Source organism: Copidosoma floridanum, unplaced genomic scaffold (genome assembly GCF_036245765.1).
Source record: "Copidosoma floridanum isolate Cflo_tuat_1 unplaced genomic scaffold, Cflo_Japanese_pri ptg000014l, whole genome shotgun sequence".
Classification (NCBI taxonomy): Eukaryota; Metazoa; Arthropoda; class Insecta; order Hymenoptera; family Encyrtidae; genus Copidosoma; species Copidosoma floridanum.
Window position 1 is genome coordinate 844446 of NW_028321891.1, and position 24432 is coordinate 868877.

Sequence of the window (24432 nt, forward strand, 5' to 3'; positions counted from 1 at the left end):
TTATGTACCATAGCTAAAACATGGTATTCATTCGCATAAGCTTTTCTCTCTTTGAAACTCTTCTGTTTCTTTTTACCAGTAAATATTTCACTCTGAGTAAATAAATATGGATTTTGTTGATAACGATTTGTGAGATTGGAAATTTTTTGTTTTTCCAAAAGAGCCTAACATTAGCTACTTTTTGCTGGTATTAGTAGCTTTTATGTCCACCTTTTTTCTGGATGGATGAATTTTTTCTCTTCTAACATTTAATCAACAATGTTGGCGATTAATTTACTCACTACAGTGGAAATGATGCCGTTCATTGTTTAATTTTTTTTTGTTTTTTTTGTTTTTTTTTGTTTTTTTTTGGCTTTTTGAAGTCTTTTAAGTTAAGGACGTGTTAACGAGAGTTCATAAGTACGTAATTTTTTTTATGCTTGTCACATTTTCTTTTTTCAGTTCTTTATGATTTGATCAATGGCCGGATGTATGCACTTACAATTTCTTTTATGTCTTTTCATTTTTTTTTTTTTTTTTTTTTTTTTTTTTTTTTTTTTTCTTTTCAAACTTTACTCAATAATCTCAATAAATTTGGCAAACATCCAAAAATTTTCCATCGTAAATACCTAATAACTTGTATAGATGTTGCTTGAAAGCTAACAAGTAATACATCGAGTCATTTTTCAAGGTATAACTATCTCTCTGAATTTTAAATGAAGTGTTTCAGAGTATCATTCATATGACTCAGGTAATCGGAAAACAATGGATTTTATTGGAAAGTCAAGCTTTAATCGTAAATAAGGTGAATTATTATTTATGCTCTCCAAATTTCTACAGCAACACTCAATGCAATTCTAAGACTTGTTGATAAAAGAAAAAATATAATGACTTTATCATTGTATGTTTACTTATATAACTGCACAACGTTGATTAAAAAAAAGTAAGGTTTAGTTGTTTGCAGTTTTTTTTTTGTTTTTAGTAAATTTAATACTTTAAAAACGATTTTTATTGGCCATCCATCCCGTGTATAATAGTTGTTTGATGGCTCTCGCAATTTGATTTTAAAAATCAACCATCAATACTATTATCTCTGTGCTGGTTCATTAAATAATGATACATGCAAAAATTGGACTCTAGTGTAAGTTATTTATAAAAGCGCGCGAAAAATAAAATTTGCGCAACAACTCGATTAAACATTCGAGCGTCGCGCAGCTCAAAGGTGCAAATAAAAAGTTTGAGGGCGGCTTGTTTATCGACTCTGTAAAATACGTGACGGTTTTTATACATCAGTTCATCAATGTGTATACGCATACGCAGAATACGCAGAGACAAATAGACTTTGAAAAAGTCACCACAAGGACGGGAGTTTGGATGATGTGTATCAGCGTAAAGAATCAATATATAGTGTGTCAACAATGAATGGTAATAATGGTTATTATTACCTAAAGCCAAAAGGATTAAACTGGCGTGGAATAAAATTTTTCTCTCTGCTGTCCAAGTGGAAGTGTGTACCTTTTTTTTTTTTATTATTATTATTACTCGGTAGTAGGTAAAAATTTAGGCCTAAACGTGCGGATCTTTAAATTCAACCATTACCGCAGGACATACCGCGAAAACCTAGAATTCCAATCTATATGCACTGCAGCTGGTTTCGTGATCCTGAAGATTTATCGTGCATCTCGATGCCGAAGGAGAGAGATCTATGTGATTGGCTGCCAGGGCCTCTTCGTTATCGGCAACCCAGTACCCCAAGGACTCCGTGTCGTACGTGGGAATCATTGTGACTTCTATCGATGAAAATTCTCATATGAAAATACATGTTTTTTTGACTCAAACTACTTATTGTACGTGCAATACCACCTACCTAAGTCTTTGTCTTCCCAAGTCTTCTTCGCTTCGAGAAGTGCATCATAGACCTCGCGGCTCGGCTCCGTGCCACTGAAAACGTAGTAGCGGGCTCGGATCTTCTTGAAAAACTCCAAGGCCGTGTAGAACGAATTACCGTGATGGGACACGTAGGTCAAGTCCATATAGATCGGTTGAACTTTGTTCTTTGAATCCTTTGCGCGTTTCTCGTTCTTGACGGGGCTCTCGGAGCGCTTTTTGTTCTTCATGTTCTCCGATAAGACCTTTTTCGCCTGCTTCTTGTCCCTCTTGGGTGTACCGGGTGACGCCTTGTTTGAGTACTCGTTGCTCGTCGGCGCTGGCGAGGGTAGTCTCATGGGCTCACCCCAGTCGTTTATGGCATCAAAGTTGAGGCTGTCGGGGCTCAGATCGGCCGAGCTGCAGGGCTGCACAGGACTCCGCAGATTGAACTTGCGGGGTGCCTTCGGAGACGGCAGTCCGAGAGGACTTCCCCAACCAGCTAATGGATCCTCGTTGTCGCCGGCCGGCTTGGGGCTCGTACTACTGGCGCCCCCCGACTTACCGTGCTCAGACTTGGAAAGCTCCTGAGTGAAGCTGCTGCTGCTCTCGAGAGCTTTGTCAAAATCGAGGTCTGCCTCGTCGACGTACTTTTTTGAGCCTCTCTCGGTCTGCGGGCCAGCGTACTCTTTCTCAACGTGGAACTTGCCAAAGGAAAACTCCTCCTGTTCTGCCATTGTTTCCGGGCTCTTTCTCAACGAAGCTCCGTAATGTCCGGTCTCGCTTGGTAGCTCGCCGTAGAAGCTGCTGGTCATCGTTAGTCCTGAGAAGTCGTCGGAAGCAGCTTCTTTGACCAACGGTTGTCGTGGATCTGGGTGATGTGGAGAGGACGACAGCGCTGGGCTGGACGGCTCCTCGTCAGAATACGTCTGGCGTTCCTCGCTACTGCCCCAGACGTGCGTCGCCGCTCTACTGTGGCCACTGCTCAGATCGCTTCGAGGACTCGTTGGATCGGCTGCCTTGTCCGTCAAATCTGAAATCGGGCTCGGCGGTCGTTGTGTGTCGATTGATTTGATGTCGCTCATGAAGCTTTCCGGCAGCTTTTCATCAACCTTCACGTCAGTCTTTTCAGTCAGCACGATTGTCTCGCCCTTTTCATTCGTAGCTTCCGTCACTTCTTGGGTAGTGGTGATGATTTCGCCGTCGCCGCTCATAGTTCGCGTCGTCGTTATTATTGTGCGAATGACGTCTCCAGAACGAAAGCCTTCCGGGGTCGCGGTTCTTGATCGGTTGTCCGATGATCTCTTGTCGGGCGTTGATCTACCAGAGAGATGCGACTGCATTATACTCCCGTCCCGAATCAAGGGGGACATCGATATGTCGGGCGTCGACTTTCCTGTTGAGCCACTGTGAGCGGTATCTTTTGGTCCTACGCTAACTGCTTCGGTGCTGAATGATTTTTCCGACTTGCTTTTGTCGTCGGTTATCAACTCTCTGATAATAGAAGTCGACTGCACTAGTTGTTCTGAAAAATTAATATAGGTGAATTTTTTTGGGATCAACTTGTCGATCACGCGTTTTTTCTTAAATTTAGACTTACCTTCCAAATCAGATTGGTGTTGAATGTCATCCAATATAGATTGACCCAGGGAAGTTTGTTTGACTTCGACGGATGATTTTATTTCTTGCAATGGAATTCCTTCCACAACAGCACCGCTTTTCATCGATTCTCTTCTTATTTCTTTAGTTTCATGAGGCTGCGTAGTTATTTGAGTAGTTTTCGTAACCGTCACGCTTTCGGTACGAATGACGTTATGCTGTATGTCCTCCGTTTGCATCAATAATTTTTTATTGGACTGTTCCACGTGCGTTCCTCCGATTTTCTCAGGCACATTGGTGATTGTCGTTGTCATCGAGCTCAAGTTTTCAGAAGTTAAATCCGCTGTAGCATCATTTCGCGGCCCGGAATCTGGAGTAGATTTTTCAGATAACGTTGTTATGTGCGTAGTTTTGATTTCGGTCATTCCACCAATGAAGGCTTTATGAAATGCGCTCTCATACTCGTCATGGGATGCATCTCTCTTCGACTGACTTTCAATGTAAGATTCTTCTCTGAAACCTTCTCTTTTAAAAAGTTCCTCCTCTAAAGGATCTAAAATCGTACAAAAATCGAGTTCGACTACTGATTCTCTTTGGAGATTTTGTGAAGTTATTATGTTTTCAATAACCAGTATAACTAAATGCCGGGTTACCGAGTTTGCATGTGCAATTTCATCTACGATAGTCGAACTGATTTTTCTTTTTTTAGATATGAATTCTTCATTTATGTAATCCACAAGTTTTTCTTGATCATCAAACATCTTTTGAGTAGTATCTTCTATTTCTTCTTCTTCAAAGTCTAATATTGCTTCTCTATTAGTTTTCAAACTAGCAACAATTTCATTTACAATTTTCATTATAATGTATCGATCAATTTTATAAGTGGAAGATAACTCGTTGATGACTTGAAGAGTAATTATATGTTTTTTATTAATATATTCGTTAATTATGCAATCTTGTATTGTTTTAGTCGTCTTAGGACTTAAAGGTTGATGATGGAAAATCTCTTTCGAAAACTTTTCTTCGGCTATATCGACGAATTTTTCTCCTAATAAATGTATTTCTTCTGTTTGCTCCTCTGTAACTTCAATGTTTTCCGTATCTAAGAAACTTTGTGACCGTGATCTGTTCTTATTTTTATCTCCCATATGGCTTTCTATACTACTGACTGAAGCTCTATGATCACCCGTAAAGTCTTGAGCTAAAGTTTCTGCTTCTATTTTTTCACTGGGTGGACTGATGGATTTTGACTTTTCAAAAACATCTTTTTCGGTAATTAAATCTCTAGAATAACTAGAAATCTTACTCAAATCACCCATTTGTTGTTTGGGCTCTGAAATACTGGATGATCTGGATTCGGGTGCCAGTTTTTCTGTATCCTTTTGAAGAGCGTCAAAACTCATTCTACCTCCGATACTGGCAGCTTCAACATGAGATTCTGCAAAATTGTTATCGAAAGAAATTAATGTTTCCCCGTCATACTCTCTATCATCCCTTAAACAAGAATGCTCTAAATTGTTGGTTGTAGATATTGGCGTAGTATCTGTTGGTTCATTTATATTCATACCTTTCTTTTGTTCAGAAAAAATCGGTGTTTCAGAGAGTTCATGTTTTTTCTCAATGCTTCCTAGTTGTAATCCATCATCTTTAGAATCTAAATTTTCATCAACCACTTGAACAGTGGATATCGTACTTGACTCTTGCGTTTTCTCAGTTTGTTTTTCTATACTTTCAGATTCGGATCCATGAGATTCAATATCTAATCCAACCACGTCTGCAACGATATCTTTGGTATCTATTATTTTTTCAGGAAATTCTTTTCCATCCGTATCTTTCTCTACACTCGGGGACTTCGACCGATCACTTACAGCTTTACTGAGTGATTCTAGCGAACTGTCTTTTTTGCTAATTTCTTTTTCCACGCTTGGTGATTTAGATTTATCACTTGTTTCTGACTTTACTGAATCTTTTTCTACATACGTTGGCGATTTTTCGTTTAAGATATTTTCTTTCTCAACACTTGGAGATTTGGATTTATCACTTTTCGAATCAACGTTAGAAACGACTGAAATTCCACTTTCAGAACTATTTTTCTCTAGTTTTGAAATTTCTTCCATTAACTGTGTTTTAAAACTTAATGAATCAGATCTTTCATTTCTAACACCACTTACATTAAAACCGGTATCTTCTTTATGTTCACCACTTACAGACTTTTCTGGGGAAGAATCTTTAGTTATTTCTTTTTCAGTACTTGGTGATTTAGATTTATCTCGATGAATCATAACAGGCTCTCCAACTATTTCAGGTGATTTCTCTTTTCCAAACATTTCTTCAGCTAGAATTTTTGTATCATCTCTTTCAGCGCTTGAAGATTTTGAATTATCTAATTCAATCTCTGCATCTTCAGATATTTTTTCTGTTTTTACCATTTCTTTTTCTACACTTGGAGATTTCGATTGATCTTTAATGTCCGGTATAACAGGGTCTTGAATTTCATTATCAGATATATCTTTTTTTCTCACTTCTTTTTCAATACTTGAAGATTTGGGTGCGATCTGTAGATTTTCTGATGTTAAATCACTAACGTCAATACTTTCCACAAAAACAGCTGACGTTTTACGTGAGGCTCCTGTTTTCTCGATCTCTTTATTATCTCTGATATCTGATTTATGCAATGCATCTTTAATTATGTCATCAGATGTTTTTTCTGCTTCATTTCCAGGACTTAAAGAAGTTTTGCGTGATATTCCTGGGTATTCCGCTTCTTTTTCTATGCTTGGTGACTTCGATTTATCGTCTTTGATATCTTGATTTTCCAAACTTATAACAATATCATCAGGTACTTTTTCTTTTTCTAAAATTTTTTCTGGACTTGGAGACTTTGATTCATTTTTTACAGTCGATGTACCTGTCTCTATCTCAGGACTTGGAGATTTAGATGTGACATTAGAAATTTCTAATGTTGCATCAGTTACATTGATATCTTCTGCAATAATAGTTGAAGTTTTCCGTGACTCTCCTGATTTCTTAATTTCTTTTTCCACGCTCGGTGATTTAGACTTATCTTCTTTCCTTTCTAAATCTTTTTCCAAGCTAGGGGACTTGGATTTGCGTTCTGAAATATCAGATTTTACATCGCCTTCTTCCATATCATCTACAATAGTGGATGCTATTTTTCCCATTTCCTGAATTTGTTTTTCAACACTTGAAGACTTTAATTTATTGATTTGCTTATCTGATTCTCTTGTATCTTCGATTTCAACGTCAGATTTTTTTTCTGTTTTTTCAAACTTTTGTAAACTTAGCGGTTTAAATTCAGTGCTTGATATTTCAGATTTAATATCGCTTGCATTTACAAACTCCAATGATGTAATCGACATTTTTCTCAATTCTTCTGATTTCTTGATATCTTTTTCAATACTTGGCGATTTGGATTGATTATCTTTGATATCCGGTTTTTCTGTTTTGTCCGACATTTTCGCTTCTTTTTCTAATTCTTTTGCAGGACTTGGAGATTTGGATTTTACTTCTCCAACCATCGAGGTTTTTCGAGATTCTCCTGTTACATTAATTTCTACCACTTTCTGGGATTTAAATTCAGCATCTTTGATGTCTGCTATTATTTCCCCAAATATTTTATCATCCTCTTCTGTTTTCTTTTCAGGACTCGGAGATTTAGAGACTGCGATCTCAGATTTCACATTATCCAAATCAACACCTTCTGCATTAAATGTCGACATTTTACGTGACTCAGATATTACTTCTTTTTCTATACTTGGAGATTTAGATGTAATATCTTGTACATTTATTACTTTATCGTTCGTTTCATCTTCTTTTTCTTCAACTTTTTCAGGAGTTGGCGATTTTGATTTACCTACTATTTTCTCAAAGCTTCCATCAGTTACGTAAGTGTCTGTCGCAGAAGTAGTTGATGCTTTACGTGATGTGTTATCAATTTCTTTTTCTACACTTGGTGATTTTGATTTTACATTTTCAATATCTTTTGTTTCATCTGACGTTTTTTCTTTTTTATCTGCTTCTGTTTCAGGGCTGAAAGACTTTGATTCAAATTCTTCAATCATGGATTTCACATCGTCAGGGTGTAAATCTTCCACAGTAATAGCTGAAGTCTTACGTGAAGCGCATATGATATCAATTTCTTTCTCTACACTTGAAGACTTTGATTTTGTATCTTCAATATCTGAATTTTTTTCTCCTCTCTTTATTTCTTTTTCAGGGCTGATAGATTTTGATTTGAATTCTGAAATTTCAGATTTCACTTCACCTATGCTCATGCCTTCTACTGAAATAGCTGAAATTTTACGAAACTCCCCTATTTTCTCAATTTCTCTTTCTACACTTGGTGATTTCGATTCGATATCTTTGGTTGTTTTAATTAATGTTTTGCCATCTTTTTCTGCCTCATTTACGGGACTAGATGATTTAATTCCTATAGTGTCAGGTTGCACACCAACTATATTCATATCTTCTACTGAAATAACTGAAATTTTACGAGACTCTAGTGTGTTGTCAATTTCTTTTTCTGCACTTGGTGATTTTGATTTGATACCTTTAACATCCGTTGGTTCATTGAATACATTTTCTTTTTTTTCTGACTCTTTTTCAGGGCTCGGAGATTTCGATGTAACAACCCCTATTATTTCGGATTTTACATCACCAGCGATGACATCTTCTGCAGAAACAGTTGAAAGTTTATGTGTTACTTCTGTATTATCAGTTTCTTTTTCTACACTAGGAGACTTTGATTTTATGTTTGCAATATCTTCTATTTTTTCTTCTTTTTTTGTTTCTTTCTCAAGACTTGGAGACTTTGATTGCATTTCTTTCATTTCAGATTTCGCATCACCACTGTGAATACCTTCTATTGAAATAGCTGAAGTTTTACGTGACTCTCCTATTTTATCGATTTCTCTTTCTGCACTTGACGATTTTGATTTCATAAATTCTTTTGTTTCATGAGATGCTTTGTCTTCTTTGTCTACCTCCTTCGTGGGGCTTAATGATTTAGATTTGATTTCTTTCTCTCCTGTATCCTCGATTTCTTTTTCTACACTTGGTGATTTCGATTTGGCATCTTTTGTATCCACTGATACTTTTTCTTCTTTTTCTGCTTCCTTTTCAGGGCTAGGAGATTTTGACTTAACCCCTATTATTTCGGATTCTACACCACCAGTGATAATATCTTTTTCAAAAGTCGCTGAAACTTTACGCATTGTTCCCATACTTTCAATTTCTTTTTCTACACTAGGAGATTTTGATTTTACATCTTTACTATCTTTTGTTACATCAGACGTTTCTTCTTTTTTCGACTCTTTTTCAGGAGTTGCGGATGTTGATTTATCTTGTATGACTTCAAAATCATCATTATTTATGCTAATACCTTTGACAGATACAGCTGAGGTTTTACGTGACTCCTCTACTTTCTTCATTTCTCGTTCTATACTTGGTGACTTTGATTTGCTATTATCTTTTTCTGATTTTTCTTCATCATCTTTTATGTCGATTGTTTTATCTTCCTTGTCAGATTCTTTTTCTGGACTTGATGATTTGGATTTTTCTTTCGGGATCTCAGCTATTATAGAGCCTGCATCGATGTCTTCCATTGTTAATACTGACGTTTTACGCAACTCTTCGAATAATAATTTCCCAGTTTCTATATTTACATCTTCTTCTGCAGTGACTATTGATGTTTTACGTGATTCTGCCATTGCTTCGACTTCTTTTTCTACACTTGGAGACTTTACAGTACTATCGTAGATATTTTGTTTAAGGGTATGACCACTTTGAACTGGTATACATGGTGTTTGGTGTAATTCTTCAATTTGTTGATCTTCTTTTTCTGCGCTGGGAGATCTTGATTTATCATCAAAAACATCTTGTTCAATGGTACTTTCCTTAATCTTGTCATCGAGTGTAACTAATGATTCTGGTGATTTCTCTTTTTTGTATGCGTCTCGTTCAGGACTAATTGATTTTAACTTATTTTTTTCAACATCTGTTGTAATATCTTTAACGATTGTATCATTAGGACTAGTTGATTCTTCTGGTAATTTTTCTTTTTCCAATATCTCTCTATCCAAACTCAGAAATTTAGATTTTTCATTTTTTACATTTTCTATTTCATCTAAAGTTTCATCTTTTTCGGGACTCCGTACCTTTAATTGCTTATCTTCAGTATCTAATTTCACAACTTTTGTCAACTTATCTTCAGAAGTATCTAAAAGTTCCAATTTCTCTTCTTTCGTTACATCTTTTTCGTCGCTTGGTAACTTGAAATCTCTACCTGTTATTTCCTGATCTACTGTTTTCGCAATATCCTTGCTAAGCGTATCATCGTTATCTGTACTTTTTTCGGGACTTGGGGACTTTATTTTTGTTGCTTCAGTTTGTGTTTCAGTAAAATCTTTTGTTTTGTTTTCCGAAGGAGCTGATGATTTTATCAATGTATCTTCATTTACGGTACCCGATTCTACACTTGGTGATTTCAAGTTGTCATCTTTGATATAAGCTTTTGCTGTATCTATGAGTACATCATCAGTAATTTTTTTTGTTTCTTTCTCAGGACTCGTCACTGTTGGTATCTCGTCGTTCATTTCCACATCGGTTATATCTTTCACAATTTTTTCATCAATAACAGTAAATACTTCTGGTGATCCTTCTTTATTTAATACGTCTCTTTCTGCACTTGGAGATTTTAATTTCTCATCCTTAATTTCTGGCTGTACGGTGTCGATCACGGCAGGTGTTACATCTATTTCTTTAACTTCTAATTTAACACTTGGAGATTTTGAGTCATCTTTAATATCTAATTTAAGAATATCATCAGACGCTTTTACTTCTGACGATTCTTCTTTTTTCGCACTACCAGCTTCAGTAATAGTTTGAACTGCCGAGTCACTAAAAATATCTAAAACTTCCGCAGATATTTCTTTTTTGGCTATTTCCCTTTCTATACTTGGTGACTTTGATTTATCATCCAGAATATTTTGCTTCTCTATCGAATCACTGATTGAATCTGATGTTTTATCTTTTCTTACAACTTCATTTACGGGACTCAGTGATTTTTCTTCAGTCTCAATATTCTTATCAGTAGACGGTAGTTCAAGTATTTCACCTTTATCATCAGATTTTATTTCCACAGCTAATTTCTCTTCAAGGTCAACTAATTTTTCACATGTGTCTTTTTCACTAAAATCTCGACCAGGACTTTGAGGTTTAGACACATTTTCTTTACTTATTTCTTTTTCGACACTTGGAGATTTAGATTGACCTTCCAGTTTATCTTCAAAAATTTCTAGCTCCGTAGGCAGTTTTTTCTCAATAACTTCTCTTTCTGTACTCGGAGATTTTGATTTTTCATTTTTAGCAACATCTGTAGATGATTTTGAGAACACACTTTCAGCTGGTGATATATCTCCTGATTTTAATGAATCTTGCGTTTTTGCTATTTCTAAATCTATTTTATCAGATAACTTTATATCATCTAAAGCCAAAAATTCTGTATCACTATGAGAGAATTTCTCTTTTGCCTCATCAAGATATTTTTCTTTTGTATCGGTTTCCGATACATCATAAGTTTCAACATCTTGATCGAGCTCATGTAAAATTTTGTCATTTTTCATAGCATTTTCATCAACTTTTTTACTTTCATCTGTAGCTTCATCAAAATTATCCACGGTTTTGAAATTTTCAGGTAACATTTTTTCCGTTTCTGCATCTTTTGTTATCTCTTCTGATGATATATTTACAATATCTTTGGTAGTTTTTTCATCTTCCAAGTGTATATAGTCTCTTTTATTTACATGTTCAACTTGTGATGTTTCCTCTACAGTTTTTTCATCAGATTGACTGGCAAACACTCCCTCTTTTGTTACATTATCATCCAATATTTTTTCAGAATCATCTTTTCTCGTCATTATATATTTTTCGATACTAGTATCAAAAGCAGATTCGTACGGGATTTTAAATTTACTCACAATCTCTTTCATATCGTCAATTATAATTTCTTTAGGCACATGCTTAACTATGGCTAAGTATTCTAATACTTGTGTTGAGATCTTATATTTTTTCGTAACTATGAATTCTTCAATAATACTTTCTGTACTTTTATCTTTATTCAAAACATTTTCATAATCTGATGGAAGCTTTGGAAGTTGCATTTCTGTGACTACTTTAGGAGAAGTAGGAGTAGAGCCAGGCGTAACAGTTACGAGTTCTGCTTTACCAGGTGATAACTTTTGATCAAATCCGATTTCCGATTCCATTATTACTTTTTCTCCGTCAGGTTTAGCATCACGAATACTATGTTCTGCTACCTCTTTAACATAAATATGTTCTAATCCTGAAACCATAACATCAACGTCAGTGCCAGTTTCAATTTGTGTTTCTGATTTTATCACATTAACTGATGGTAAGATATCATTTTTCATGATATCATCACAAATTCTCATCAAGTCTTCTTCGACTACATCTTTTGTGGGTGAATATACAGTGATATCTTTTTCTTTGACAATTTTGATACAAGATTGTTCTTGAATTTCAAAATCATCAGTAGTTACTTTATGTTTACCAGACGTATCGTCAACATCAGATATTTTTTTCGGTAGAAAATCATCTTCTTTAAGAACTTCTGCAACTTTTTTCACAATTTCCTCTACATCTTTGGGTTTTTCTTTTTCAATTTGTATACCTGCAGTACCCACAAGCACTTCGGCAACATCTCGCACAGCTTCTTTAAAGTCTCGAGCGATTATATCAGAGTCGTCGTCATCGTCATCGAAATCATCATTCGAAGGAATAATGAATTTGACTTTTTCTGGTTCTTTGGAATCTGCATCACTGACATTTGTTATAATGTTTGTGGATATATCCACAAGTTTTTCAGCTGCTTCCGTTAAGGAAGTCTTTACTACATCCTTTGAACCCACGTCCGATATAATCTTTTCATTTACCTTTTCTTCCAAAGATTCCAATGAATCTTGAAAACTCTCCTTAACATTTATCAACTTACTATCTGCCTCTTTTACACATATGTTAATGTCTTCTACGACAGTATTGCTTACCTCTTGTAACAATTTTTCAATTTTCTTATCTTCAGTTGTTGCTGGCGAAATTTTGGTAGAGATTTGTTGTTCCATGTATTCCGCTTTCGGTTTCGTAATTTCTTCTTCAAATACTATCTTTTCTTGAGATTTAATTTCTTTTGGTGAACTTGATTTTGAAGATTTATCTTCTATGTCTTTGTCAGAGTCTCTTCTGGCTTTTTTGGTAAGCTTGTCAATACCTTTCTCAAATTTATCTGCTACCTTCCCAAAGAAGCTAAGCACTCCTTTACTACTTTGTTCTTTAGCCGGAGCAGCCACTTGCTCTTTCATATCTTGGAAATACGTTGACGTTTTGATATCTTTTTCTTTTTCTAGTTCATACATTCCATAAAGTTTTGGGTCCACTTCTTCGTGGACCGGTAAATCAGCAACTTCATCGGGTGTCTTTACGACATCTCTCGGTACATTATGCTGAGCATGTGTTTTTACGATCAACTCTTTGATTTCAGGCTTTGGCGTGATGGGTAAGGATTCCAGAATATCTTTTTGTTTCACAGAAACATCTTTTTCTTTTACTTCCTCTACGACATGTTTCTCGTCCACATCTTCTTTTATTTCATCAAGCGGTATTCTTTCATCTTCTGGCAAAGTCGGGGCAGTTGTAGTAGCCCCAGATTCTAAAGTTGAAATTCGTTCTTGTGATTCTTCCATTCTTTCAGGTACTTGTTCTTTCTGTTCCGTGATAAATTGTTTTTGTGAAGAATCCAATTTTTCAAGACTATGACCCGAAGGCTCTTTGGTAAGATCTTCACTATCTTTTTTTACAGAAGCATTTTTCTCCTCAATTTTTTGAACTGTCTCCATAGCTAAAGCAACTATTTGTTCAACCTCTTCTTTTAACTGTTCTTTTTGTTCACATGATAAGTCTAGTGTATTTTTTTTCTCTACTTCCAGATTCGATTCAACGAGCTGTTTTTCTGGTACTTCATCTTTCTTTTCTTCTGCAAAATCTTTATCTTCTTCTTCTTGTTGTTCAAATTCTTCCACTTGTGATCTACTTTCAGCATTGAAGCGAGGTTTTTCCGACTCAACTTCGTCAAGGTGATGTTTATGCTCAGCATCTCCACTTTGTACAGAATCTTCAGTATAAATTTCCTCTTTCTCTACGATTAAATATTCATCTTCTTCCGTGAGTTCCTGACTTTCTTTTCTACATATTTTTTTCGGTCCTTCGTCCATTTCTGCTGTAATATCTTCTTCGGTAAAATCTTCATCTTTCTTATCCGTCGCTTCAGCTGTTATTTCATCATCTCCTTCAAATCGCTCTTCTTTTCGTGCTTCTTCAATTCTTTCAGCTTTTTGTAAAACAGCTTCGATTTCTTCAACGACCTCTCGTTCTTCTTTCAAGTCAGCCAGTACTTTACTTTCAATAGAATCAAGAGACATATCTTCCGACTTTTCTGTCAAATTCTTGTCGATTAACTTTATAGCCGATTCTGGTTCGACTCCAGAAGGTGTTGAAACAGCTGATGAATCCGTCGTGCCACCTCTTACTTTTCTAATAACCGCGTCTTTATCAGATTTCACGGATGCCGTTGGTGTGCTTCTTGTTGATTTCGCTGGACTCAGAGCTAAACGTACTTTACTTGGACTCATGGCCTTTGTACGACGGCTGAGAGATTTTCGTTCGCTTGGTTTTGGTTTAAGCGGAACTTTTTGCGTAGGGGCAGACGAACTTGTCATTGAAGTAAGTTCTATATTTTTTTGCTCCACAACCATTCGATTATTAGCTTCTTTTGCACTTTTCGCAGGAGTAGCAGAAGAAATTTTGGAAGTGGTTTTAACTGCGGATTTCACAATAGTTCTTGACGTCTCGATCTTTGTTCCTGTACCATTCAAAGTCTTTTTCGGAGTTGTCGGAGATGACTTGATGACATCTTTTTTTTCTACTGTAAGTTTAGGCTTTCTATCAGCAGATTTGACAGATGGCTTGATTATACTTTCAGGTTTAGTTGATTTAATCACTGTTTTTACGGCTGAATCTTTGGTTTCTTTTTTCTTTTCAATTTTTTGCACTTTTATGTCTTTAGCAGACGCAGTCTTTTCTGTTTCCACCTTAGCAACTTCAGTCTTTTTTGTTTCCGCATCTAATCGTTCAGACTTTTCTATTTTTTTCGTTTCTTTCTTTGCTTCTTTCAATTCTTTCTCAATTTTTTTATTTTCTTTGATTTCGGACTCAATTTTCTTGTTTTCTACAACTTTCCTGGCTTTTACTTCGGCTTTTAACTGTGAAGGCGCTGTCGGCTTTCCTGAAGAAATTTTTGCAATATTTTCATCAATTACGGAATCTTTTTTAATATTTTTCAATTCGGAAATGTCTTTCTTTTCTCTACGTATTTCAGCTAATCGTTTCGTTTCGCGTTCAATCGAGCTTAATTTTGGTTTTGAAATGGCTGTTTTATCCTTGAGAGCAACGAGTGAAGAAGAAGGGGACACACTTTTGGCCGTACAAACTGGATGTTTTAAAAATTCCAAATGTTTTAAGCGTTCAAATCCTTCGAATATTTTATGCTGTGGTGTACTGCCTGGAAAGAGAATCCTAGTAATAGTGTCTTCAGGATTCGCTGGTTGCCACACCAACATTGCACATATTGATACAAGATTTTGAATCGGGAACATAATACTATTTGAGTCTTTTCTGTGCAACCCAGCAAAAAGTTTCGATTCGGAAGCATTCCACTTAGCCATGAATTCACGAACTTCACGGCTATCTTTGCTAGGACTTAAAACATACATATCTAATGTACCGTGACCAACTTTATGATACAAATTTATGGGCTCTGGATCTCGATAACAAGGATGTGGGCGAAGATTAATGTGACGTAGATTTACAATCATTTCCTGGCCAATATCAATGAGATCTAAAATAAGAGGATCCAGATCCTTATCACCATCTGGAGAATTTAAGTGCCTTCTCTCCTGAAATCAAGAACAAAATTTATTTCTAGTTAAACTGAATAACAAATAATTATACTTCTTACGTTAAATTTGCTCTTTTGATATGAAATAAATCAATTATTTGTAGATAGACATAAATGCTCTTAATGTTATTTATTTATAATCTAAAAATAATAACTTATTAACTTGGCCGAGTAAATGCCAACGATAAATTAAAAATTTTAAAAATTTTAAAATGAATTTGATGTATACTGACAACAAGGTTGCAAAAAAAGTGTCCTATTTGAGGGTAGACGTGCGTCTCTTTCTTTTTTCGTAAGACGCTCGACATGCCGCCGACATTGCTATTGTTGATTCGAGTGATGAGTACAGCATCAAGACGATCGAGATGCCTTGCAAAATCCCAAAAGCAAGCCTTACGCGCGAAACCTCCATCAACCAGCATGTTAAAACCATTGATGCCGAATAAAGCGGCATCTCCTTGTCCGCCGGGAAACACGTACAAGGTCGGATGACTAAAGCGTATGTTTCCAACGACATCTGATGGTTCCATCAGTTGATCTAATGTTTGGGCTATCAGATATTGCCCAATGTAATTTATAAAACTTGTTATTGCTGGCACCCCGGCAGTGAGAACATCGCCAGGGTTTACCCTCACTCGACATGCTCTGTTAAGAAATGGTAAAAACGTTGGAAATTATTTTTTTGCTTAAAAAGTTTGAAAAAAATTATAAAGATACGGACAAACGCCACGTGTCATCGATAAATCTAATGAATGTCCATGCAAATATTGATGTTTACACTAAACAAATGTGTTGATCATTATAAATTCATACGTAAGACTCTCGATAATTACTTTGTACAAAGTTCTTTGGAAAGACGAGATGTCGACCAGTCACCAACACCTGCGCAATGAATATCGACAGTTACGCTGTTTTCGTAAGCTCGGAGCACACGCTGCACCTCATGTTCGCTAAATGCATCCAAAAAGTCGGCCAAGCTAAAGGTTCCATCCTGCAATGCAATGAAATAATTGGCACATTTTTAACTTTGTCTGACGATCCAAAGTCGATGAGAAAGCTAATGACCTGCAATATCCAGGAACCGTTTCCACCGAACGTGTATCCAGCATGAATAATGTGTCGGTGCTTTGTGAAACTCGCCAAAAGATTGCGTATACATTGCAATAAGGTATTGCTTTGAGGATAAATGAGAACCTCTGTTACGAGATTCTCTGTTGCATATTGTATTAGGCGTTCTCCTGTAATAATTCATACAAGTATTTCGTGCATTCACACTTTAATACCCAGTAGAGTGTGTATTTATTTAAGAATTTCAATTTATTTACCGTTTCTAGCTTCTTCGCCTTCAGGCGCTTGTGCTACTAAGGCTTGCAATTCTTTTTCTAGATCCACATGGCAACTGTCTTTATCCCAAGACAGGAAACCTGAAATTTAAGATAAATTTTATGTTGAATCATGTTTAAAAATACTCCTCCAAATAATTTGTTACGAGAAATTAGTTTTTTTTTTTTTATTCGATCATACAATCCAACTTTCTTACTGGCCATAAAAAGTTAATCAAAAAATACATATTTATAAGTAGGTTTGTCGTGAATTTGTCAACCGCCATGTTGCCAACCGATTAGTATTGTCAAGAATTGTAAAAAAATGTCCACGAAATAGTAGTGTTGCGTGGATTAAATAAATTAAATTTTAGTAATTGTTTGAATTTTTTCAAAAAAAAATTTTCCAAAGAAGAATTCTCTTTGCAATAGTATTCTAAAGTTATACGTGGTAAAATTAATGTGATGGTTGTAATATTTTTATATTTCAAACGTAAGCATGAAAATTCATCGTAATAAGTACGCTATCCGTGTAGAGGTAAAATTTTTATTGATTCATAATCTCATACTTTAATATACTAGTCCGCTTTAGCATTCGTATGGTTTCATAAAACAGGGTCGCTAGATAAAGTAAATGATACTTAAGGTTAAGGTAAAAATGTGAAATCATTAGTATATCAATTAACAGGGAAACATTCGTGGGTAGCTCAGAAAATTATTTTAGTAAAAATCAATAAGGAAATCAGTCAAAAGGGTAGCCAGTGGAGCAGTGGGTGACGTCACGAACACCGCACCCCCATCACGTGGTCCTTACCAACCGAGAATTGATCCATGTATACAACTTCTTCATCCAACTTCGACTCAACCCAACCTCAAACAACGATTTCTGTAGGTACTAAGTACTGTATTCTTAAAAAAAAAAAAAAATGAAAAAAAATTTTCATCCCCTTACAATTTGTGTTAAAATTTATTTTCACGGTTGACTACCAACAATTTTATTGTTACTGGTATATTATTTAATGAATGCTGAATTATTTTCAATTTTTATTTGATAGTTCAATAGTTCGTAGGACACTGTTGAATTTAAAAAATGCCTTTTTTCGTAATAAAAAATTTATAAAGCAAACTTAATCATAGTATGCGCGTGACACTAGTTGTAAGTTACTTGGATCACAAAATATGGTTAGTGATGAAAAGAAAAAATAACTTTGAAGTTATTAATAATATCATGGTCCAATTTTTTAACAGAAAATTTATATTATTATTATTATTATTATTACGGGTATAAAACAAATGTAGTTTTACGCACATGAACTGAAAAGAATGAAATGTCGAACGGGAAAATAAAAAAAGAAAGAAAAAGAATACGTCACTCGAACAAAGCCAATTCATGAGCATTATTATGTAATTGTAATTTGATCCACCTTTAAGAGGTACATATATAATCAATATTTACACAGACACTAGAAGTAAGGTCAGGTGTAGACTTTGTGACAAGGGACAGGAGAAATAGAAGAAGGAGGCAAAGGAGGAAGTGGCACATGAGGAGGAGAAGGAAAAAATAACAAAGACGCAAGGGTCGCCTCTTAAAGCCTCTAAATTGGTATATTGGTGAAGGTGCTCGGTAGTGCTGTGTCAAATTGATCGGAAGCCCTGAAGGTGATATGACGAAGCCGTGCTGAGCCTTGCGTCTTTGATGCTCTGGGGGACTCTCTTTTTCACCAGTATCCGCAATTCATCTTTTTCCGATGCGCTATGCATTTTTACGCTATTCACTGCATTTCCAATATTTGCATTTACTATTATTTTTTTTCCTCAATGAAAATACTTTGTCACTAAAATCACGAGTAAAATTGTTTATCTTTCTATATACTATTTTATTTACCGCCTTAATCACGCTCGTGCTAAAGACAAATATAAATATTATAAACATCATGGGTCTCGAGACTCTTGATACTTCAATCTTTATTCTTTTCTCTATTTTTTTCTTTAAAGATAGAAATATGTGCCAAAGTGCGAAAAAGATGCTGCAAAGTCTTTGTCTCGAAATAGGGTCAAAGGTACTTGACTAGAAAAATGCTGAACCATACGACTTTGCTGTTTGACTCGCTTGAAATACAGGACAAAGGATACTGTTTAAAATACGTAAGTTGAATTAAGTTTTAAAGAAAAATCAAAAATCATCGTTTTTTGCACAAGAGTTTGGAATACTGTTTAATAGAAACTGATGAGTTTTATTATAAAAAAAAAAAAAAAAAAAAAAAAATGGGACATGTGGAATACTGTTAAATAGAAACTGATGAGTTTTATTATAAAAAAAAAAAAAATGGGACATGTGTTGTCTCATTTATCGAGGTAGCAAACTTTTGACAAAAAAAAAAAAAAAAAATCTCACTTTGAAAAACAAGCAACCCATCTGCAGTCGCGCTCGTAAAAAAAAAATATCGAAACGTACCAACATAGTAAGCACAACAATCTTACTATATCCTGGTAGGCCAATTGTTTTGATATTCTCGAAGATATCGATATTCGAGCTGCAAAGACACCGAGGCGAGGGAGCAGGTGGACACCTTGAATCTTATATGCCGGCACAACTGGCTTGTTACGCGCGTTACGTGCCCATATCAATGTACGTTGTTTTTAATGATTGATAAAAAAATTGTAACGCATACGTACACTGTACAACAACACGATTCTTTGTATTGAGAAGACTACTACACTGTGATGAGTTTACATAAGTGGTACAGTCGAGTAAAAATCTTGAAAGCGTCAGGGGAGGGTTCAGGTTCAAGACCAAGCCAGAGGCTGATGGGATATCCACGTTACGGCGCTAAAATGTCGGAGGAAAGAGACGAGAAAAATAGAGAGAGCGGCGTTCAAAATTAGATCCGTTGCATTGGTTTCCTCGCTCTCCCTATTTCGATCTCCGCGCGAAACCCGACGAATCGCGAATTCTCCCCATTGCACCGCTCATCCCTTATTTATTTTTTTTTTTTTTCATTCACTCTTGAGATTATTTATAAACGACTAACTTTCCCCGACATCAAGTATATTTGCATTTATGTAGGCAAGTAGTAGTACTGCGCCCACTTTACGATCTACCTTGACTGCTATAGCTGAGCACTTTTAGCTGGAATCGACGATCGGGAACGCGAGAATAATGCATGCACCTGCAGGTACATTAATGTACGTATATACTTCGGTATATATACCTATACACACACCCGAAGATTTTTTCATTTTCAATTTAACCCTTGTTTTCATCATTTCGTCAACTACTCGACTCTATATTCTTGACTTTTCAATCATTTCAGGATACTCCGCGTAGGAAACGTATGAATTTGTTCATAATCGAAAAAAAAAAAGAAAGAGAGAGAGAGAGCTGACACGCGCGAGGTGCCAATGAAACATCGGGTCGAGGCAAAGATTCATCCGACACATCCACCGGGCGCATGCACATACGTATATAAAACACACCTGATGAGCCGATGGAGGAGATGACCGGCTATCGATCCAAGTTCCGAGGGACAGTGCCAACAACGAGTGAGTCACCCCAAGTACGCCCTTTTCCACGGTACAACATGTAGCGTACTATTGTATCTCCGTATCCTCCGATTCTTTCGAATACGTCTGCCTCCTCCCTCTATACGCTCGTCATTTGTTTATCGATTCCCCACGCTAATTCCCAATCGCCTCGAACGCTCTAGTGTCGCGTTGTACTCAAGTTTCGTGGACGTCATCGGTACGTGACAGTTACGTATTTTCAATACATCACATTGGGCATTGTACGTGCATGTAGTTGCGTCGACGACGAAGGGACTCGAGATATACCGTTCGACGAAAGAAGAGTATACGTATTAGCGCGCGCTCGTGTGTACACATACAAAGTTATTCCAGCGATCGGATGTGTATACATATACATGTACGTAGATTATACGTGGAGATATTTCGAGGCCGCTGATGTATACCTTATACGCGCTGACGTGCTGATGAGCCTCCAGTGGTGAGCTTACACACTCACACATTGTCATTGAGTGCATGCACATGGCATATTACAGTATATAGACGGTTAAAGGAGCGCAAGTGCCGAAAATAGCGCGGAGAGAAAGACGCGGGGACCAAAAATACCCCATCGTAAATTCATCCCGTCTGCAGAGGAGATAGATATCCCTTTGCCCTTCCTTACCCACTTGACTTTGAGCCCCCTCGGGCTGCCTTCTCCTCGATTTTGATTCGATAACGCTTTCCGAGCAGGGTTTGCGTTGGCTCGACTCGAACAAACGAGCCCGCTTTGGGCATTATTTTAGAGGAAAAGCCGCCGCGGCTTTGCAGAAAAAAAAAAAATGGAGGGACGACGACGAGGGCGAAAATAATAAGCCCCCGGTGTGTGGCGCATTGCGGAGTCCTATCGCACACGCGATAGACCGACCGAAAGTAAGTCCCCCTCCCCCCTCGTCGGCGATCCGTCCTTGACCCTGCCTGCCTGCGAACACGTTTTTATTTAACCCCACGCCGCTAACAACGCAGCTCGGCATGGGTGTAGCCACGTATACGTTGAAATATCGTTCTACATCCCAGCTGTGACGTACAGTTGTTCCGGTGATGCAATGTGGAGATCTGTACAGGTAGCGTTAGACCCAACGCCAGCACTCGCCAACCCCCTTGTGCGCCTATGACTAAAAAGCTTCTGGACTGTGTTGGTTCAGCTCGCGTTTGGAGATTTTGTTTTTAACGGAGAAAAAAAAAAGAGAGAGAGAGATGATGACGAAACAAGAAGTTTTGTTTACGCCGAGGATATATGAATAAATTGTATGGGTCGAGAGGGGCAGGGCAAGGGAAAAAACCCGAGCAACGTAAAAAGTACGCGTGGACAAACAAAGCAATAACTCAATATTGACGGACGAAAAGTGCGTCGTCGATCGAGCGGCACCTAGCAACAGAGCCCACTCGTATATATTGACACGCACATGAAAATACACGGCATACGTATGTGTACGTAGGTACCGATTTTTTTTTTTTTTTCTTTTTTTTTTTTTTCTTACACGTATACACATACATAAATGTATCCTATGGTCACTATGGCTCGCTTGGCCATAATGTCCTTTTATTTAGCGAATTGGCACGCGCGCGGACGACCGTTATATTGGCCTGGTCCCTTCTCGATCGCGCTATACCACCCCTCCTCCCCTCTGTGGTGTATAAATCGTACAACTCGTACACGTTATAAAATTCTATACATATCCCGTGTGTTACACTATATACGTATATGAGGTACCTAAGGGTATACACCTATACCTATTGTACTTATAGCGCGGCCGCGGAAGTCACGCGACGCCTTTCCGCGCGGGCATATATCGTCCGACTCGACTGCTACTATTTCTACTACTTCACGCTTATCTTTTCTTTATATATACATATATAATGTGCATGTTTTCACGTGTAATAATACCTCCTCCTTCCCTAGCTGCCACTGATTTTTTGTTCATACCAATGCGTATTCATATTTCGTTACTGCTGTAATGGCTTTTCTTGCGTCATGCGCCACGATCCCTCCCTCTCCCTCCAACCCCACGGACGGACAATTAACGATCCGGTTGCGTGTGCCATTCCAAAGGCACATTCCGACGCATCGGAAAAACTCGAATGAAAAAAAAAAAAAAAAGGTAATAACCAGCAGGTATAAGTATATATATGTACAATATATGTATACGCACCTTTGGCGAGTCGGTTGAGTATGAGGTCCTTGTGTTGGGCCGTGTGTGGCTCGGGAAGCACGACGAGTAGGTAACACCCGCTGAGGGGCGACGGTGGTGGATGCTGCTGCTGGTGCGAGGGGGACGGTGCACCAGCGCCCGAGGGAGCCCGTTCCGTGGCGCCGGCCTCCTCGGTCGGGCCTCCACCTCCTGCCGGGGACGTGCCCTCGTCGCCCACCACTCCGCTCATCCTCGCCTATATGCGTGCCCAAATCATTCGGTTATTACCCCCTTTGTGTATAACATCATATTGTACGCACCGCCAACTCGTTACCCTATATAATTAACGCAACGCGCTCGTGTGGGTGTTACACGTATACCCCTCGCGCTCTCGCTCCTTTATGTATGCTGTACAACGGGAGTAAAGTATTGGGTGTTGTATGCGCGGCTCCGTGTTGCAACGGGAGACTCGGGCGCGCAAATGAGCATCGACATGCACACGCGCGGGCACCCGTCACCTACCGGTCGTCCGAAATTAATCCATGATATATCACGATGTATACGTATATAATATGTATATTTGACGAAGATCGGTGATGTGTATATATATACGTGTAAATATAATGTATTGCGCTCACGCGCCAACCACCGATTGACGGTCAACGTGCGTGCGCGCGCGGTGAATTCACGCTGCTGGAAATTCAATTATTCAGCCACCGAGGGGTATCGATCGGCGCGGCTCTTAAGCTCATTTGGTGGACGCGGCAGAGGAGGGGCTTTCGGAGCTTTCAAAGTTGACGGAACCGAGCCGCCGTATATAGGTGGCTGGGAATAAAGAGAAGAGGAAAAAAAAAAAAAAAAAAAAAGAAAAAAAGAAAAGTTGTACATCAGGAGTATAAGAGCTGCTCGGAGGAGGAGGAGGGCCCCTCTATATACGGCTCCGTAACGTCAGGCGCGTCGGAGGCGCTATCGATTTTTCCTTCGCGAGAAAGAGAGGGCGAGAGGCACTTCCACAGCTAGCGCAGGACCGCAGTGGCACGCGACTACCATCACCGACTCCCGAAGAAAGAGGCCCACCTCGACCGCGCAACGACTCGGCAAACGGCCGCAAGCTCGCAAAGGGAGAGCCTTCGTCCTCTCACCAGGGCACGGGGTAAATGGGGCCCGCAGCCCTCACTCCGGGGAGGAAATCGCCGGCAAGATGGCGGAGACTCACCTGCTGGAGAGGGGTCCTCCTGGGCCAGCTTTCACACTGGCGCGCGAAACTATCCGACCGGCTCTCTCTCTCGCACTATGTGTACTCTCTCTCTCTCTCTCTGTGTATGTGTGTGTATGGGGGGTGGGTGCGCGTGTCGAGCTTGACGCACGAGTCTGTCGAGCGGACTGGTCGGCCGCTCTCGGTGGACTACCGTGTATAACCGCTGCCGCCGCTGCGGCGTCGACTGCCGCCCCACTCGCTGCCTGCAAGCTCCCTCTCTCTCTCTCCAACCCCGTCCTCCTCCGCGAGACCAACTCTTCCCGTGTGAGCTCCCTCGAAGCTTCGACTTTCCCCCGTTTATCCCCGAGCCCTTCCGTCACCAATATTCATTTTTTTTTTTTTTTTTATACCCCTCCGGCACACTCTTGTTCGATCTCTTTCGCCAGTCGGAAAGAGTGATTTTTTTTTTTTCTTCCCCACTGCTGCTCGATTCGACGGGCAAAGCTCAGCCTCCCTCGTCATCCATCGGATCGAGAGCAAAAATGATCATCCCCCACCCCCGTCGACCGATGATTGTTTAATTGGTATAGGGGTGGGTTTTATTGGCAACGCGTGGAAATTGACGGTCGGGCCGGTGCGTGCAGGTGGAAACGCTGTGCGTTTGGTTGCACTTGCGCGTTGCCTCTCGCGCTTGCGCCACGTGCGCGAAAGCTCCTCGGGGGATACCGT

The 24432-nt window shown here is 38.4% G+C and overlaps 1 protein-coding gene across 1 annotated transcript; it reads right to left on the minus strand.

The window, feature by feature from the left end:
• Positions 1-496: 496 nt before the first annotated feature.
• Positions 497-23940, minus strand: LOC106638670 (uncharacterized). Its single transcript, XM_089592226.1, has 10 exons — positions 23722-23940; positions 22527-22761; positions 16816-16914; positions 16556-16728; positions 16324-16481; positions 15724-16135; positions 9280-15488; positions 3446-9210; positions 1847-3370; positions 497-1769 (listed from the first exon to the last, which is right to left on the minus strand). Exons 2-10 carry the CDS (start codon positions 22753-22755, stop codon positions 1600-1602), a joined length of 14739 nt encoding a protein of 4912 aa, XP_089448352.1. The 5' UTR covers positions 22756-22761; positions 23722-23940; the 3' UTR covers positions 497-1599.
• Positions 23941-24432: the final 492 nt, after the last annotated feature.

What these genes read in the sequence shown, in the direction of transcription:
- LOC106638670 (XM_089592226.1), bottom strand. Translation starts at nt 22,755, where the DNA reads ATGAGCGGAGTGGTGGGCGACGAGGGCACGTCCCCGGCAGGAGGTGGA. An exon ending in AGGCGAAGAAGCTAGAAACG is followed by an intron (nt 16,729 to 16,815) that starts GTAAATAAATTG and finishes GAATTATTACAG; the next exon opens with GAGAACGCCTAATACAATAT. An exon ending in TCCAAAGAACTTTGTACAAA is followed by an intron (nt 16,136 to 16,323) that starts GTAATTATCGAG and finishes ATTTCTTAACAG; the next exon opens with AGCATGTCGAGTGAGGGTAA.